Here is an 18,913-nt window from a genome sequence, read left to right as displayed (position 1 = left end):
GAGGGGAGGAGTGTGCTGTCGCAGAATGGGGTGAGCGGTTGGGGTCTCATAACAATGTATGTTAAAAAAAAAATTCCGTAGGGGAGACTAACTTGAAATGTAAACTTCATTTAATTACATCAATAAAAAACTTAAAAAAAAAGATTTCAGAATTTAAAAGAGAAGAATGTATGTATGGAAAATAACAATACTGTGTTGCAAATCCAGAGTTAGTCAAGGGATCTTCATATTTTCTATTTAATTTCAAAATAGGTAATTATTTAGCCTTTAAAATGCTTGTTACCATTATTATCTTGTGTGTTTCGTTTAAGGTTTTGAGCTATTTCAATATATATATCTCTGAAATTTTTAATTTTTTGTTTCCATTTATAGTGGATCAAGATATTTAAACATGCAGTTGCTGGGTGTATTATTTCACTTTTGTGGTTTTTTGGCCTTACTCTTTGTGGACCACTAAGGTAAATAAAATGCATATTTTAAATGTTATATTTTTTATTTTGAATATTAAATTTATTTCACTCTATTTTTATGCAAATGCTTCTATCACTCCTGTAACATTGGATGCAATTCAACAAACATATATATAGAGAGAGAGAAAGAACCTATTTAGTTTATGGATTACTTTTTTGGCTAATACCATTAATTTATTGTTCATGATCTGTCACAGATATTTCACTAGTAGAGTCCAGAGAGTTCCAGAAAATATTTAGCATAAGTGGTTTTTTTATCATTGTTTGGTGATCTGTTTAGTAGCTAGTTTAGAAGGTAAAAGGTCTAAAGTGATAAACAACCAATAAGAAGGGCAAAATCTTTAAAAGTGCTCATCTTTTTGCACAACTCTGCAAGTACCCTGGTACCCCAGAAGGTGCTTCAAAGATATTTCACTGTTCCTACAGTGTATGACTTATTGAGTAATAGTATAAGAAAAAAATATGTTGAGAATAAAGTATATTGCTGTTGCTGAAGGGGAAGTATGAGGATGACAGACGAAGGAAGGATGTTTGAAAGGATCTCACTTGGAATGGGGGGTGGGCAGAATGGAGAGTGATAGGTGGGAAACGGTTTGGGAAAAATTCTTCCCCTTCTCCCAGCCAATAGAATAGCTTCTGGGTTTGGGTCTCTTTGGCTTGTTTGTCAGATGCAGAGCAGAATATGCATTATTCCAAATGCTATACCCCCACCCTGACACAGCAGCATCCTGGAGGGGTGAGCTTGGGGAGAGCCTTTTCAGTTTATGCCTGAGTGTGATTGAATGCAGTAATATTGCTTGTCATCCCTGATATTTTAAATTTCTTGTTCATGAAATTATATTTTGGTCCATATGTTTCTAAATCACTTGCCCCTACATGTTAGAGTAGGGAGGAAAGGGGGAAATTCTTAGTATAAGAAAAAAGTATGTTGAGAATAAAGTATGTTGCTGTCGTCTACCTTACTTCCTGCCCTTATAACCCCTCCCCAGTACCAGCAGCTCTACCAGCACTGCCCCTCTCATTCATTTACTAAAGCCATCCCGTGATTTCTTGAGGAGAAGGATTCTTTTGGTGCTTCATAGTCTGTGTTATTTTATATTAGTCTTACACTGTTGACACATTGCTTTTCTGAAAGTATCATCTTCTAAATTTTAATAGAACTAAAGTTATTGCTAATGTGTACTCATTACAGATATTTTTAATTGTTGTAAAAATATATACAACCCAACATTTGCCAATTCAACATTTTTCAAGTATACAATTTAGGGATATAAATTACATTAATCATGTGTAACCACCCCCCTAATTGTTGCCAAATTTCCCATCACATAAACAAACATTCACTGAACAAACACTCCCCTTTTCCCCCTCATTTACACCCCTGGTAACCACTAATAAACTTTGATCTCTATACATTTGCCTGTTAGTGTTGTTTCCTGTAAGTGAGATCTTAACAATATTTGTGCTTTTGCAAATGATTTATTTCACTGAGCATAAGGTTTTTGAGGTTCATCCATGTTGTAGGATACATTAGGACTTCATTTCTCTTTATAGCTGAGTGGTATTCCTTTGTATGTATGCACCACATTTGTCTGTCCATTCACCTGTTGATGGACACCTAGGTTGTTTCTGCCTTTTGACTATTGTGAATAGTGCCGCTGTGAACATTGCTGCTTTCAGGTCTCGTGGGTATATACCTAGAAGTGGATTGCTGGGTCATATGGTAGTTCTAGGTTTAACTTTTTGAGGAACCACCAAACCGTTTTCCACAGGGGCCTATACCATTTGGCATTCTATCATTACAGATTTTTTTTACGAAAGAAGAAAAAAGAAATTATTTAATGAGCAGTTGAAAATCTATTTACTAATTAGATCTGTAAGCCCCCTTTTGGCTGGTGATAATTTTGTTTTTACCCTTTTTTATAGTAAGATATATATAACATAAAATTGACCATTTTAACCATTTTTCAGTGTACAGTTCAGTGGCATTGATTACATTCATAATGTTGTACAAGCATCACTACTGTCTATTTCCAATTTTTTTAATCACCCCAAACTGTACCCATTAATCATTAACTCCCCATTTTCCCCCTTTTCCTAGCCTCTATTGTTGTTGGGTGCTTTCGAGTTGATTCCGACTCGTAGCTACCCCATGTGAGAGAGTAGAACTGCCCCATAGGGTTTTCTTTGCTGTCATCTTTATGGAAACAGATTACCAGGTCTTTCTCCTGTGGAACCGCTTGTTGGGTTCAAACCGCCAATCTGTGGTTAGCAGCCAAGAGCATTGAGTTTATCCGTTTGTCTGTTGATGGACAGACACTTGGCTTATTTCAAGCTTTTGGCTATTGTGAATAATGCTGTTGTGAACATTGGTATACAAGTATCTGTTTGAGTCCCTGTTTTTAAGTCTTTTGAGTATATACCTAGGAGTGGAATTGCTTTTAATTCTTTTAAAGAAATATTTCATACATGTAAAAGAGTAAACATAGATATTGTTATTTTTGTGTGCTGTCGAGTCAATTCCAACTCATAATGACCCTATATAGGACAGAGTACAGCTGCCCCATGGATTTTTCATAGGCTGTAATCTTTACAGGAGGAGATTGCCAGGTCTTTTCTCCCATCGAGTGGCTGAGCGGATTCGAACTGCCAACCTTTAGGTTAGCACACCAGCATTTAACCATTGTGCCACCAGGGCACATTAAATAGAAATATAGGTATGTTTAAAGAGTAATAATATAAACATCTGTGTATCCAGCACCCAACTCTCAAAATGAAATGGTACCAATACATTTGAAGCCCTGTGTGTCCCTCCTAATTGACTCTTCCTCTCTTCCCACCTTTGGATGTAACCAGCATCTTAAGTTTTATTTTTAATTCTCTTGGTTTTCCTTGTAGTTTTACCACATTTTTTTTTATGTTTAATTTTGCAAGTGTTTTACTTTATATAAATGGAATTACATTGCTTGTATTTTTCTGTAACATGCTTTTTCCGTTCAGTGTTTGAGATTTGTCCATTTTGATGCATGTATCTATAGTTCATTCATTTTTATAACAATTTTTTAATATAATTTACATGCCATAAAAGTTAACCTTTTAAAGTGTTCAATTCAGTGGTTTTTTCATATGTTCATAAGAGGTTCACTCATTTTTTAGCTGCTGTATAGTATTCCAGTGAATGAATATACTCCAGTCTGTTCTCCATTGTCCTGTCAGTGGACGGAAACCCTGGTGGCGTAGTGGTTGAGAGCTGCGGCTGCTAACCAAAGGGTCGGCAGTTTGAATCCACCAGGTGCTCCTTGGAAACTCTATGGGGCGGTTCTACTCTGTCCTATAAGGTCGCTGTGAGTTGGAATTGACTCAACAGCAACAGGTTTTTTTTTTTTTTTTAATCAGTGGACATTTAGGTTGTGTTTCCATTTTGGGGCTACTACAAACAGTGCTGCTGTAAACAATCTTATAAGCGTTTCCTTGTACATGTATACAAGGATTCTGTATGATATAATTCTAGGAGTGGTATTGGATATTTATAGCTTCAACCTTTCTAAGGTAGGTGATGCAAAAATATCTTCCAAAGCAATTGTATCGATTTATTTTTCTCGTAATGTTTCATGAAATCAAGGAGGAATATTTATTTTCTCTTACTCTAGTTGAATGCTCATTTCCTGATAAAGATCAGATATATTTCGTGAATGATGCATGTTTTATTTTTGTAGGACTTTGCTGTTATTCGAACACAGTGATATTGTTGTTATTTCACTGCTCAGTGTTTTGTTCACTAGTTCTGGAGGAGGACCAGCAAAGGTATAATTTTCCATTATCAGTTACTTTAAAATTGAAAGTATACATATAAAATGTTACTCAAAGCAATAAAACATTTTCTTTTAGCACTTAAAAGAACACAGGGATTTTTAATGCTAATTTTAATTTTATTTTCTTTTTAAATGATTATAGATTACTAGAAAGTTGCAAAAATAGTACAGAGAAGTTCAAAAATAGAGTAGAGAGGTTTCATGGGCTCAGTTTCCCCCAGTGGTAACATTTTAACCAACTCAAGTACAATATCAAAACCAGGACATTGACACTAGCACAATCCATAAGCCTTGTTCAGGTTTCACCAGTTTTACAAACACTCGTATATATCATACCTGTATATTTTATAAATACAGAATGTATAGTAATGTTATTTAGATTACTTTTACATCTAACATTCTGAATCATCTGCACAAACTACTAGTTTGTCCTTTCTATAATTTGTCAAAAAACAAAACGAAACCAGTTGCCGTCGAGTCGATTCCAACTCATAGCGATCCTATAGGCAGAGTAGAACTGCCCCCATAGGAATTCCAAGGAGCTGCTGGTGGATTCAAACTGCCAACCTTTTGGTTAGCAGCTGAACTCCTAACCACTGTGCCACCAAGATTCCTTGTCAAAAAAGACAAAATCTTTTGTCAAAATTCTTTCACTGGAATGAAAACATAAGCTTAAAAAGTTTATCAGTTTTTAAATGCTTTATATCTTTACTAGTTTAGAAATCACTTTGCTAATTTTAGTAACGTGCCCTCTTTATTCTTTTTCCCTAAAGGAGGGTATTTGTAGCTTTGAACTGTCAAGAGTATTACATTATGAATACTTTGATTATTCATATTATTGTAAATTAAGTCTCTATCCCTCTCATGTTGCAGAATAAAAAAGTTCCCACTAATTATTCTTTAGCTACTTGAGCTTTTCAACTAGAAGTAAAGTAGCATGTAGAAAGGTTAATTCTATAAACAGTAACAGTTTGTGCATAATAACATGCCTAGCCATATTAGCAAGGAGATGATTGAAGTCACAATATTATGTGTCTTAAATGTCCTTCATATTCCTGCAGAATTTATTGAAGCTCTTTGCTTTTATATGTTACTGTTTATACTGTAAATTTATACAATAATATATAAGGGCCCTAATCTCAGATGTTATTTTTTCTTTAAATGTTTATTTGAAAAAAAAAATTTCTTCAGCGTTTGTGTAGTCATAGTGATAATAATCAACACTTGAAAAAGCCATCCTTAGTATTATTTTCTTTATTTTCAGACAAGAGGGGCTGCTTTCTTCATTATTGCTGTTATCTGTTTATTGCTTTTCGACAATGATGATCTCATGGCAAAAATGGCTGAACACCGTATCCTTTGCAATAGATTGGAGTTATTTACAGTCTTGCAGAAAAATAGAAGACTGGCAGAATGGGAAAAGAAGGGGCAAGTAAGTTAAGCTGGTTAATCATGAAGGAAACTTACATAGATAATTGTAGGTATTCAGAATCAGTATTCAAATAGTGAATAAATTCATTGTAAATTAAATATTTTATAGCATCTCAGTATCTTCAACAGCACCCTAAATACTCAGATTTAGGGACATCAAAAGAATATTTTAGAATATCCTGGTGCTAGGAAACAATACATGATTTCCCACTCAATCAATTTGCACCCTTGTATATTAGAGTTAAAATGCTCATTTTAAAAGTCAGTGACAGTTATTAAATGTAAACTTTCTTGAAATGAAAAACCTTTAGCATCTTCTTGTCTAGAAGAGAAATTTCAAAGTTCTTAACCTGGTATTCAATCTCTTGTTCTAAATTATTATTTCCAGCTAAGCCCCACTGTTCTCTTGAATAAACCCAATTTTCCAGTTTAAAAAAAAAAAATCATTTTTTCTACAGATGTGCCTTGTTCTTTTCCACCCACACACCTTTGCCCAGTTCATTCAGCAGAACTCAGAGCATAAGTTTTAATTCTTCTGGTTACTAATACTCAGTGACCTAAAACTTACTAGTTTAATTTACTTTGTTACAATGAAAGAGGGGTCATGACTTTGAAAAAGCTCCAGATTGCATGGGATATACCCTCCTTCCCCACCCCACCCTCTTTTCTTGGTGCTTGCTTTGCTGAGGCTTATGTGGTCAATGACCTAGAAGACAGATTTAGGACGGGTTTTACATGTCGTTCTAAAAGGCAACCTTAATTCCCCCGGGCGGGAGTGGTCTGAGGTTCCTTGCTCTTGTCCGTTTGTCCTGTTTACAGTAGTGTGCACGTGGTTTTTGCAGGTTAAGTACTGAAATTTAGCAGCTGTATCTTAAGCACTAATGTAATTGTTTTAGAGAATTACAGCCCATTCCACTTTATAACTCATGTCCAAAAATTAATTTTTAAATCGATGAGTTTTTTCTTTTATTTTTAAAAGAAACGTGTTATTGAGAATTGTCAGGTTTTCTACCCTTAGAATTGTCTATATTCAACCCAAAATAGTTTAGCTAAAATTTCAGGAGGACTTCATAATTCAAAGGGTTAATATTTGGAATTTTTTCCTTTACTTCACCTCACATAGCTGAAGGACATCATGACAGTGCTCTCACTCACATGCTTTACACAGCCATTGCCTTCTTAGGTGTGGCAGATCACAAGGTACGTTCTTTTCTTTGTTGCTAACATGATCAAAAGATCCTGAAAATCTACAGAAATTATAAGTTTATAAGTTCATTTAAAATAAATTGTAAGTAATTTATAATCTTCCTTTCCATTTAAGTAGTTATGTTAAATAATTTGAGCTATGGAAAGAAACATAACAATTCCATTCCTTCAAATGTAATATATTTAAGTATTCAGTATTGGACTATGTTTCTAATGAGACTTAACTCATTTTACTTATAGGGTGGAGTGTTGTTGTTAGTACTGGCTTTGTGTTGTAAAGTTGGTTTTCATACAGCTTCCAGAAAGCTCTCTATAGATGTCGGTGGAGCCAAACGTCTTCAAGCTTTATCACATCTTGTTTCTGTCCTTCTTTTGTGTCCATGGGTTATCGTTCTTTCTGTGACGACTGAGGTAAGAGTAAGAATTTTTTGGTAACGAGTAAAATGGATTGCTAGTACTTAAAAATGTTAGTTCATTACATTGTATTTTATTTTAATTTGATGTTAAGTTATCTTTGCTTTTTCTTTATAGTTTTTGAAAAATATTTGGAGTTAATTTTATTGTTCATAGAAAATACAAATCAAATACTACTGGATTTACATATCCCTCATATTTCTTTGTACAAGAATTACAGGTCGCTAGTATTTATGTACTTATTAAATAATTATGCTTTTGTTTTTTAATACTTTGGGGAGTACTGGAAAAATGTCAATGTCTTGTAATGTTTTTGACATTTCAGGAATCATGTTGAAACATGAGAATATTGGTTTATATGTAAAAGCATTAACTAAAACGTCTTATAAAATGTGAACTTTTTACCCATATAGTATTAACAATTTCTCTTTCTTTTTTTTTTAATTTTCAGAGTAAAGTTGAATCTTGGTTTTCTCTCATTATGCCTTTTACAACGGTTATCTTCTTTGTTATGATCCTGGACTTCTATGTGGATTCCATTTGTTCAGTCAAAATGGAAGTTTCCAAATGTGCCCGCTATGGATCCTTTCCCATTTTTGTTAGTGCTCTTCTTTTTGGAAATTTTTGGACACATCCAATAACAGATCAGCTTCGAGCTATGAACAAAGCGGCACACCAGGAGAGCACCGAACATGTCCTGTCGGGAGGAGTGGTAGTGAGCGCTATATTCTTCATTTTGTGTAAGCATTTTCCCTTTATTTTTAACAATTTTTTTTTAATGGATTTTGATGTTCAAATAATTTACTTAGTTTGGGAAATTGTTCAAGTGGTTGCATTTAGTGTTGACAGCTTGTTGGTTTTTGGTAATTTAAATTTTTAAAACTTTTGTCATATTCCCTTTTTTTTTTCTTTCATAGCTGCCAACATCTTATCATCTCCCTCTAAGAGAGGACAGAAAGGTACCCTTATTGGATATTCTCCTGAAGGGACACCTCTTTATAACTTCATGGGTGATGCTTTTCAGCATAGCTCTCAGTCCATCCCTAGATTTATTAAAGAATCACTAAAACAAATTCTGGAGGAGAGTGATTCTAGGCAGATCTTTTACTTCTTGTGCTTGAATCTGGTAAGATTCTTTTTTGTATTTTTTTTTTTTTTTTAATTGTACTTCAGGTGAAGGCTTACAGAACAAATAGTTTCTCGTGAAACAGTAGTACACATATTGTTTTATGACATTGGTTAACAACCCCACAACATGTCAACCCTCTAACTTCTCAACCTTTTTTTTTGGTGAAAATACACATAGCCAAAGATACACCATTTCAAAAATTTCTACATGCACAGTTCAGTGACATTGACTACGCTCTTCCATGAAGGCTTACAGAACAAAATAGTTTCTCATTTAACAGTTACTACAAATGTTGCCCTGTGACAATGGTTAACAGTCTCACAACACATCAACAATATGCTTACTCAACCTTGGGTTCCCTATCACCAGCTTCCTTGTCCCCTTCTGCCTTCTGGCCCTTGTCACTGGACTACCGTACCTCGTTAGTCTCATTTGGTTTTATGGGGCTGTCCACTCCCAGGCTGAACAGTGAACCTCGGAGATAACTTCACCACTAAGCTAAAAGGGTGTCTCTGGTAAGATTTTTAAATATTAGTGCTGTATGTTAACAGCTCACTATTTTAATTTTGACAGTTCTGATAATCTTAGCAATTCCCAAATTTCTGTTAAGTAGAGATGAAATAAAATTAATATTTTCTGTACATAGTAGCAAGAAAATAGGGCCATTTTCAGACTACTTAAGCAAACAATTTTTGAGGTATTTTAGAAGTAATTTCAAATCAGTAAATATAGTAGTTTTTAAAGATTTTTATCTACTCCTTATAGGATCTCAGTACAGACCCACTGATTGCTAGCATTTTGTAGCCTAACTTATTATTACAGACATGTGAATAAAACTCTGTCTTTATAATTAGCTTATAATTATAAGATGGACATACCCGATTTAGCTTAGTCTTTCTTAAAATTTATAGGCGGTTTCCAGTATAAATTGCAGTTAAGTAACCAAAGAGGCAGACTTGCATGATTTCTTCAAATAAGATTGGGCATTTCAGGATTGAAATCCTCATGGTTAAATTCTGACATCTGTATTGAACAATGTTTCCCAACATACTCCTCCCTTTTTTTTTTTGTTTGTTTGTTTTTCTTTTAGCTTTTTACCTTTGTGGAATTATTCTATGGTGTGCTGACCAATAGTCTGGGTCTAATCTCTGATGGATTTCACATGCTCTTTGACTGCTCTGCTTTGGTCATGGGACTTTTTGCTGCCCTGATGAGTAGATGGAAAGCAACTCGGATTTTCTCCTATGGGTAAGTAAGTACCCTGACTACCGTAGCACAGTGAAAAAACCTAAGTGCAGATTTCATCTTAGGGAATAAATGTTATTACTTTTAATACAGATAATTTTTCAGAGCTTCATATTTCTTCAATTTGAAGTAGATAAGAGGAAATGAACCAAGCATTAGATAAATACTGAATGGCAGTAAGCTCAAGACTATATACCTAACAAATCCCTCATATAGATGGAACAAAGTCAGTTAAAATCTTGAGATCCTTACCCAGCATGTTTTTTTAAGGCAATGAAATGTGCATGATCATTCACATCTTTGCCATCAAAAAGAGTATTCAAAATTTGAAGTGACTATGCATGAACATATCCTTTCATTAAGCCAATAATTTACTTCAGCAAACGTTAGAGGCCCTGTTTTGTGCAAGCTATTTTGATAAGACCTGTCTGAATAGATCGATAAAATTTAGCTCTTATTCTCAATTGTTTATATTTTGAAAAATGGATGAGCTGAAAATAACAAATAATTTAGGTATAAAGCAGTGTCCCATGTGTCAGGAAAGATAAAGAGCACAGCAAGGGTTTAAAGTAAGGAGAAAAAGTAAGGAGAAATAACGTCTTGCTAGTTATTTGTGTGAGAGGGGACATTGAGGAAGGATCTCAGTGAACATGTAAAATTTCAGCAAACAGATACATGTTTGGAAGGACTCACCAGCATTAGTAAGGTATTTAAAATCTTGGTAATTTTCCAATCTTACTACTTATATAGTTTGAAAATCTAGGCTTGTTAAAGTGTAAAGTAATAATATTTATACTTTAAAACTTACTTGTCATTTTTCTTTTCTAAAAATATATCCCACTCTTTTAGGTATGGCCGAATAGAGATTCTCTCTGGATTTATTAATGGACTTTTTCTAATGGTAATAGCTTTTTTTGTTTTCATGGAGTCAGTGGCTAGATTGATTGATCCTCCAGAATTAGACACACACATGTTAACAGTAAGTCTTTTTATTTTCCTGTTTGAATTTGTACTTGTATTCATAATAGTTACTTTTTTTCCATGTAGTTATTGATATAGGGAAATTTTATTTATTCTTTAAATCAATGTAAATTTCTATTTACATTTACATTGCTAACTCTTATGCCTTTTCTCTAATATTTCAGTGGTAAAAAATTACATGACATTGTAGAACATAAGGTGTTTTTTCTGACTTTTAAATGTTTTTTGTTTTAAGATGTGTTTTTAAATATCAGAGGAAATGTGCAAAATGTTAAGGATTAAAAAAAATTGGGGAAAAAAATAGAATTTTAAAGCCTTAACAGTAAGCTAAGTTTAAAAGACTTGTCCCTTCTCTTACCTTGCCTCTCAGTGAGGTGTGGAACCACAGGCCAAACTATGAAGCCTTCATTTAGAACTTTAGCATTGTCAGTCCAGTACTGAGGGCAAAGTGACACTACTCCTTTGCTTGTTCCAAGAGCCCCCTTCAAATAGCTCTCTCCACAATTTAAGCAGTACCCATGGGCTTAGAGAATTTTAGAGATGGAAGGAACTTTAAAGGCTATCCCATTCCTGTTGTTTTATAGATGAGAGAATTGAAGTCCAAAGGTGAAGTGAAATGCTCACATTTTACAGCTAGTCTGTAATAGACTCAAGACTAAAACCTAGATTTTTACTGGTTTTTCTCCTGTACCATACTTTCCCTAAATTCAGTCTTCTTTTCCATTTAAGGTAACCAATATATTGTTGCATAGATAGTCATTCTAAAACACTCATTTTTATCATGTTAGTGTTTGTCTGAGAAGCTTGGCAGGCTTCTTTCTTAATGCTTCCTGCACTAAGTACACATTTGACTTTCAAGGCCCTTTGTAGACTGGTTCCACAGTTGTTGTTGTTGTTGTTAGTTGCCACTGAGTCAGTTCTTAACTCATGGTGACCCCATATGTGCAGAGTAGAACCGCTCCGTAAGTTTTCTCTTGTCTAGACCATTATAGTAGTCTCCCTAACTGCATTATCCTTCTTCCTCCAGTGTCCAGTCTATCCAATGATCATAAAGTAGTCTTCCTAAAATACACAAATCTGATCATGTTACTGTCTGCTTGGAATCCTGTTGCTTTTTCATTAGTTACAGAACAAAGTCAGACTTTTCCAATGGCCTCCACCCGTTCTGAACAACTTGCCCTTCATTCCCTTGACCTTGTGATGTTCTCCCTAAACCTCCATTATCTTTACACGTGCTGCTTATAGTTAAAATGCTCTTCCCTCACTTCTGCCCTTCAGCCTCTGAGACTTATGTGTCTCCTCTGTTTGGATGCTTTCCCTGAATTCCTCTTTTCTGCTCAAAGTTAATTTGATTTTCTTTCTCCATATTCCCATTGTATCTTGTGCATTCTTCTTCTGGCAACATTATAGTTGTAATTGTTGTTTCATTTGTCATTTTTCCACAATTAAGATGTAAGTGTAAAAAAAAGATGTGTCTTCAGCACCTGAACTGTGTATCATTAACTCTCAAATTCTAGCACCTGGCTTGTAGAAAATCAGCAATTAATTGTAGAATGACTAAAAGCAGTTACGAATAAAAACACATCTTGTTGGTAGAAGCATATGTTAATAAAATGTTTTTGGAGTACAGTTTGGAAATATCTATTGGACTTTTAAATGCTTATATCCTTTGACTTTTATTTAATATTTATCATACAGAGGCATTCACTCAAGCCTGTAGAGGTGCATGATTCATTGTACCATTGTTTGTAAGGGTGAGAAAAAGAAAAAAAAGATGGAAGCAGCTCAGTTCCCATCAATGAAAGGCACTAGTTTAATTTAAGGCTATACATAGCCTAATACTGTGAAGCTATTTAAAATAATGAGGTATATTTATATATACTGGCATGAAAAAATATATATGTACTAAGTGAAAAAAATTATAGAACAGTATATATAATATGATCCTATGATTAGTTTAAAAACATGTATATGTATGTATGTTAGTATGTGCATAGAAAATACACCATTCTTTTAGGAGTTACTAACTCATGGTGATAGAATTATGGAAGACTTCTATTTTCTATACTGTAATATACAAAGATGAAGTATTTCTCAGGGAGAGGAGTATTAATGGGATTGTGGGGTTCCTGGAAACCGTGGTGGCATAATGATTAAGAGCTATGGCTGCTAACCAAAAGGTCGTCAGTTTAAATCCACTAAGTGTTTCTTGGAAACCCTGTGGGCCAGTTCTGCTCTGTCCTATAGGGTCACTGTGAGTTGGAATCGACTCAGTGGCAACAGGTTTTTTTTTAAGCAGTATTTGGTTTTACTTTAAAACTCATTAACCATCTACAAGCTCATACAGCTAACTCAAAGTTTAAATCTGATAGACAAATGGTCTGAGTCACAGGAAAAAGTCAATAAACTCCGTAAATGCTTATTAAAGTAAATTTCTTACTACCTTTGGAAAGTAATTAAAGTTATGTATCACCTTCATTTTTATATTTTCTGTTTATAAAACAAATGGATTTCTCCAAAGGAGAAGTTGTAGATATTTGTAAGTTAAATAACGCCCTAAGCTACTATTTGTAAGAGAAAAGAGTCGAGAGTAAGTAACTATCTCTTGGAGTGTTATTAAATAATTACAATCATTCCCATTACAAACTGTTGAAATTTACCTTGTAATATAAATAAGATTTCAGGTAAAGTGTACACTTGCCTAAGTAAGCAATATTTTCAAACTCTTTAAACAAAACTTCAGTATCATTTATTTGTACATAAGCTGTGAACCAAGTACGTATTAGTCTTAATCATGTAATTAAAGCAAGTCCGTATACTTTGGCTTGTCAAAATTTTTTTGGTATTTGATAGTTAAAATGTTTCTTCTAAAATTCATATTTTTTAAATTTTGTATTTACATATTGAACTTAATGAGGTATTTCTGTCAGTACTTTTGAAACTGTAAACAGAAGAACATAGTAATTAGTAACTTCTAAATAGCAAGTTTATAAGAAATTACAAATTTAAAGATCTTCTTTTCTCCCTTTACTAGCCAGTATCAGTTGGAGGGCTGATAGTAAACCTTACTGGTATCTGTGCCTTTAGCCATGCCCATAACCATAGCCATGGAGCTTCTCAAGGAAGCTGTCACTCATCTGATCACAGCCATTCACACCATATGCATGGACACAGTGACCATGGGCACGGCCACAGTCACGGATCTGCAGGAGGGGGCATGAATGCAAACATGAGGGGTGAGTCCTTGCCGAGTACTATGCTGCCTTTCAACTGTGTTCTGAGGAGCCTCTCTGTTTTTATCTGTATTAAATATTGAGCTGATACAGTTTTATTTTTAAAAAGCAATCTGTGGCTAAAAGAGGTCGAAGTCATCTGCTATAGAAAATACTTTGTTCATAAACCTCAATTTTTAAGTAAATTATTGTGATTATAGAGTCCTTTTCTAGCAGTTGAATAAACATTCGCAAGGAAAACAATGACTGTACCATAATGAACTTTCATTACAAAAGAACTGGGACATTTTTATTGTACTGTAAAAAAATATGGGGGAAATGTTAATCACTTATTATGTTGGATTGTTTATTCTTATTTAATATAAATGATTTGGGTGACGTCAAGACTTGGCTCAAGCGTAATTTCTAGGAAACCTTCCCAGATAAACTGTATTATCATAAAATTCACCACACTATATCATAGTTACCCATGTAACTTACCGTTTTACCTTTATACTGTGAACTCCTCGGGGGAAGTGGCCATGTTTTAGTCATGTTAAAGTACCAGCCCCTAGCATAGTGCCTAGTACATAGTTGTTGTTGTTGTTAGCTGCCATTAAGTCAGTTCCTGACTTACGGAGACCCCATGCACAATGGAACAAAACGCTGCCCAGTCCTGCACTGCTCCCATGCCCATCGGGATCAGACCTTTGTGATCCACGGGGTTTTTATTGGCTGATTTTCAGAAATAGTTTGCCAGGCCTTTCTTCCTAGTCTGTCTTAGTCTGGAAAACCCACTAATACCTGTTCAGCATCATAGCAACATATAGTAGATACTCAGTAGTATTTGTAAAATGGATGAAAGAACTAAATTAGATATGACCTAATTTTTTATGTTTTTATATATTTTATTCATAGGTGTATTTCTACATGTTTTGGCAGACACACTTGGCAGTATTGGTGTGATCGTATCCACAATTCTTATAGAGCAGTTTGGGTGGTTCATTGCTGATCCCCTCTGTTCTCTTTTTATTGCTGTATTAATATTTCTCAGTGTTGTCCCACTGATTAAAGATGCCTGTCAGGTCCTACTTCTGAGACTGCCACCAGAATGTGAAAAAGAGCTACATATTGCTTTAGAAAAGGTACTGTATGTAATTTGTTCACTATGTTTTCCTTGTTTATTTTTTAATTTTATTGTGCATTAGGTGAAAGTTTACAGTGAAAATTAGTTTCTCATTCAAAAATTTATACACAGATTGTTTTGTGACATTGATTGCAATCTCCCCATTGTGTCACCACTCTCCCCTTTTCCCTTTGCACCCGGGGTTCCCCACGTCCATACATCCAGTTTTCTGCCCCTTCCTGCCTTCTCATCTTTGCTTTTGGGCAGGTGTTGTCCATTCGGTCTCATACACTTGATTGAACTAAAAAGCACATTCCTCACGTGTGTTACAGTTTGTTTTATAGGCCTGTCTAATCTTTGGCTGAAGGATGGACTTCAGGAGTGGCTTCAGTTCTGAGTTATCTTGTTTCCAGCGGTCATAGTCTCAGGGGTTTCTCCAGTCTCTGTCAGACCAGTAAGTCTGGTGTTTTTTATGTGACTTTGAATTTTGTTCTGTATTTTTCTCCTGCTCTGTCTGGGACCTTCTATTGTGATCCCTGACAGAGTGGTCAGTGGTGGTAGCCGGGCACCATCTAGTTGTTCTGAGCTCAGGCTGGTGGAGGCTGTGGTTCAAGTGGTCCATTAGTCCTTGGACTCATATTTTCCTTGTGTCTTTGGTTTTTTTCATTCTTCTTTGCTGCAGATTGGGGCCATCTTAGATGGCCACTTGTAAGCTTTTAAGACCCCAGACACGACTCACCTAGGTGGAATATCAGCATTTTCTTTATGAGCTATGTTATGCCACTTGACCTAGATGTCCCCCGAGACAATGGTCCCCAGCCCTCAGCCCTAGTAACTCAGTCGCTTAAGGTATTTGGATGTGTCTAGGAAGTTTCTATGAATTTGCCTTGGTCAGGTTGTGCTGACTTGCCCTGTATGGTGTGTTGTCTTTCCCTTCACCAAAGTTGACATTTGTCTATTATCTAGTTAGTGACTTACCGTCCCCACCGCTCCTCTCCCTCCTAACCATCAAAGATTGTTTTATTGTGTGTGTAAACCTTTTCTTGGGTTTTTATGATAGTGGTCTCATAAAATATTTGTCCTTTTGTAATTGAGTTATGTCTTAGTTGGCACAGTGGTTAAAAACTAGGCTGCTAACTGAAAGGTTGGCATTTCAAATCCACTAGCCGCTCCTTGGAAACCTTATGGGGCAGTTCTACTCTATCCTATAGGGTCGCTATGAGTCGGCATACTGGGTTTGGTTTTTTTCTGTTTGTTTTTTTTAATATCTTAGTTATTTAGTGCTGCTATAACAGAAATACCACAAGTGAATGGCTTTAACAAAGAGAAATTAATTCTCTCACAGTCTCGGAGGCTAGAAGTCCAAATTCAGGGTGCCAGCTCCAGGGAAAGGCTTTGTCTCTCTGTCGGTTCTGAGGAAAGGTCCTTGCCATCAATCTTCCCCTGGTCTAGAAGCTTCTCAGCTCAGGGACCCTGGGTCCAAAGGATGCACTATTCTCCTAGCTCTTGTTTCTTGGTGGTATGAGGTCCCCCTGTCTTTCTGCTTGCTTCTCTCTTTTATATCTCAAAAGAGATTGATTTAAGGCACAACCTAATCTTGTAGATTGAGTCCTGCCTCACTAACTGCCGCTAATTGCACCTCATTAACATCATAGAGGTAGGATTTACAACACATAGGAAAATCACATTAGATAATAAAATGGTAGGCAGTCACACAATACTGGGAATCATCACCTAGCCAAGTTGACACACATCTTGGACACAGTTCAATCTATAACAGCTTAACTTCACTTAGCATAATGCTGTCCGTATTCATCCATGTTGTGAGATGTTACACAAATTCATTTTTGTTTATCATTGGGTAGTATTCCGTTGTGTGTATGTACCATAATTTGTTTATCCATTCATCTGGTGCTGGGCACTTAGGTTGTTTCCATCTTTTTGCTATTGTGAATAATGCTGCAGTGAACACGGGTGTGCATATGTCTACTCGTGTGACAGCTCTTATTTCTCTAGGATGTATTCCTAGTACACAGATTGCTGGATTGTGTGATATTTCTATTTCTAGCTTTGTAAGGAGGTGCCATATCATTTTCCAAAATGGTTGTACCATTTTACACTGCTACCAGCAGTGCATAAGAGTTCCAATCTCCCCACAACTTCTCCAGCATTTGTTATTTTTTGTTTTTTTGATTCATGCCAGTAATGTCAGGGTGAGATGGTATCTCATTGTAGGTTTGATTTGCATTTCTCTAATGGCTAATGATCGCAAGCATTTCCTCATGTGTCTGTCCGAAGCCTGAGTGTCTTCTTTGATGAAGTGTTTGTTCATAGCCTTTGCCCATTTATGTTTTCCGTTTTAAAAAAACATTTGACCTAACAAGAAATATGCAAGATAGGAATGAAAAAATAGTTTTACTTAAAAGACATAAAGCAGGGACTGAATAAAGGGAGAGAGACGTTTTCTTGGAGAAGACTCTGTATTGTGAAAATGTTGATTTTCTCTAATCTTAATCTAGTTGCCTCTCATGGGGATTTATTTGTTTTGTTTTGTTTTTGTTTTGGGGTGGGGGCGGGGGTGATAATCCAGTATTAAAGCTTATTTGGAACAGTTAATATCTGAGAATAAGCAAGAAAATGTACTTACTTACAGAATTGATAAATTCATTAACAGATCATACTTTGTGCTTATAAAGTTACAGAATTAACTAACAAAACTAACAATTTGATCCTTACATAGGAATAAACACATATAACCAATGGAGAAACAGAACAGGTCATCCAGAAAAAGACTCAGGAACTTAGGGGAATTAGGTGTATAGTAAAGATGGCATTTCAGATGAGTGGGAAGAAAGGGTTGACCTAGTGAACCAGTTTTGGGTCAGATACATTTCTATTTGGTGGGAAAGAAAAGTTATATTTCTACACCATACCATATAAAATATATCCCAGAGAATTAAATGTCTAAACAGCTAAAAAATAGTAAAGCTACTGAAATGGAATAGTATTTATATAGTCATGGAAGTAAGGAAGGGCTTTTTAATTTGAAATAAAACCAGAAGCCAGATCCACAGATTGACAAAAGATTCCATTAGCAAGTATGAAGTACAAAAGGCAGACCAGGAGAAAATATTTAAATGATGTATAAACAGACAGAGGCTTCCTATCAATAATCTTGTAAATTAAAAAGAAAAAAAGGCACTCTCATAGAAAAATGGACTAAGACTATAAATAGGCAATTCATAGAAAAAAGAATACAGAATAGAATGTCTTTTGCCTGGTGATTTGTCATATATTAAAGGAATTGTCATCTCCTGATAAAAAAAAAATGGACATCTTAAATATTTATGCTACAGCACCTTAACCCACTTTTTTCATAAGTAAAGTTAGTAAGTTTTCCTACTCCCTCATAATTAGTAAATAATATATCCTACTAGGAGCCCTGGTGGTACAGTGGTTAAGAGTTTGGCTGCTAACCAAAAGGTTAGCAGTTCGAATTCACCAGCCACTCTACTCTGTCATATAAGGTCACTATGAGTTAGAATCGACTACAGCAATGGGTTTGATATCCTACTAAAGCCCTGCTGGCGTATTGATTAAGTGCTCAGCTGACAACCAAAAGGTTGACAGTTTGAATTCACCAGGCTTTCTGTGGGAGAAAGTTGTGGCAGTCTGCATCTGTAAAGATTTACAGCCTTGGAAGCCTTATGAGGCAGTTCTACCCTGTCCTACAGGGTTGCTGTGAGTCAGAAATGACTTGACAGCAACAGGTTTGGTGTGGGTTTTTTTTTTTTTTTATATCCTACTTTAAAAAATGTACTTTTTTATTTCAAAAGTAACATGTGTGCACTACAGAAAATTTCAAACTACAGAAAAGTCAAAAAAAA

At 35.2% G+C, this 18,913-nt stretch overlaps 1 protein-coding gene across 2 annotated transcripts in view; it reads left to right on the top strand.

Annotated features, from left to right (window-relative positions):
* The window catches only part of SLC30A5 (solute carrier family 30 member 5), a 34,308-nt gene that overhangs the window by 11,459 nt on the left and 3,936 nt on the right, over positions 1 to 18,913 (top strand). For both annotated transcript variants that reach the window (XR_002823749.1, XM_004374526.2), the window contains exons 4-14: positions 373 to 458; positions 4,187 to 4,274; positions 5,547 to 5,634; positions 6,837 to 6,913; positions 7,160 to 7,330; positions 7,785 to 8,073; positions 8,251 to 8,459; positions 9,553 to 9,710; positions 10,557 to 10,686; positions 13,723 to 13,924; positions 14,819 to 15,045. Coding sequence is in view for 1 of the 2 variants with exons in the window: in XM_004374526.2 (XP_004374583.1) it covers positions 373 to 458; positions 4,187 to 4,274; positions 5,547 to 5,634; positions 6,837 to 6,913; positions 7,160 to 7,330; positions 7,785 to 8,073; positions 8,251 to 8,459; positions 9,553 to 9,710; positions 10,557 to 10,686; positions 13,723 to 13,924; positions 14,819 to 15,045 (1,725 nt within the window). In the remaining variant the exon portion in view is untranslated. The remainder of the gene's footprint in view (positions 1 to 372; positions 459 to 4,186; positions 4,275 to 5,546; positions 5,635 to 6,836; positions 6,914 to 7,159; positions 7,331 to 7,784; positions 8,074 to 8,250; positions 8,460 to 9,552; positions 9,711 to 10,556; positions 10,687 to 13,722; positions 13,925 to 14,818; positions 15,046 to 18,913) is intronic.

This window comes from Trichechus manatus, unplaced genomic scaffold (genome assembly GCF_000243295.1).
Source record: "Trichechus manatus latirostris isolate Lorelei unplaced genomic scaffold, TriManLat1.0 scaffold00029, whole genome shotgun sequence".
NCBI lineage: Eukaryota > Metazoa > Chordata > Mammalia > Sirenia > Trichechidae > Trichechus > Trichechus manatus.
The sequence above is the reverse complement of the archived record's forward strand: the minus strand, read 5'-3'. Positions and strand labels throughout refer to the sequence as shown.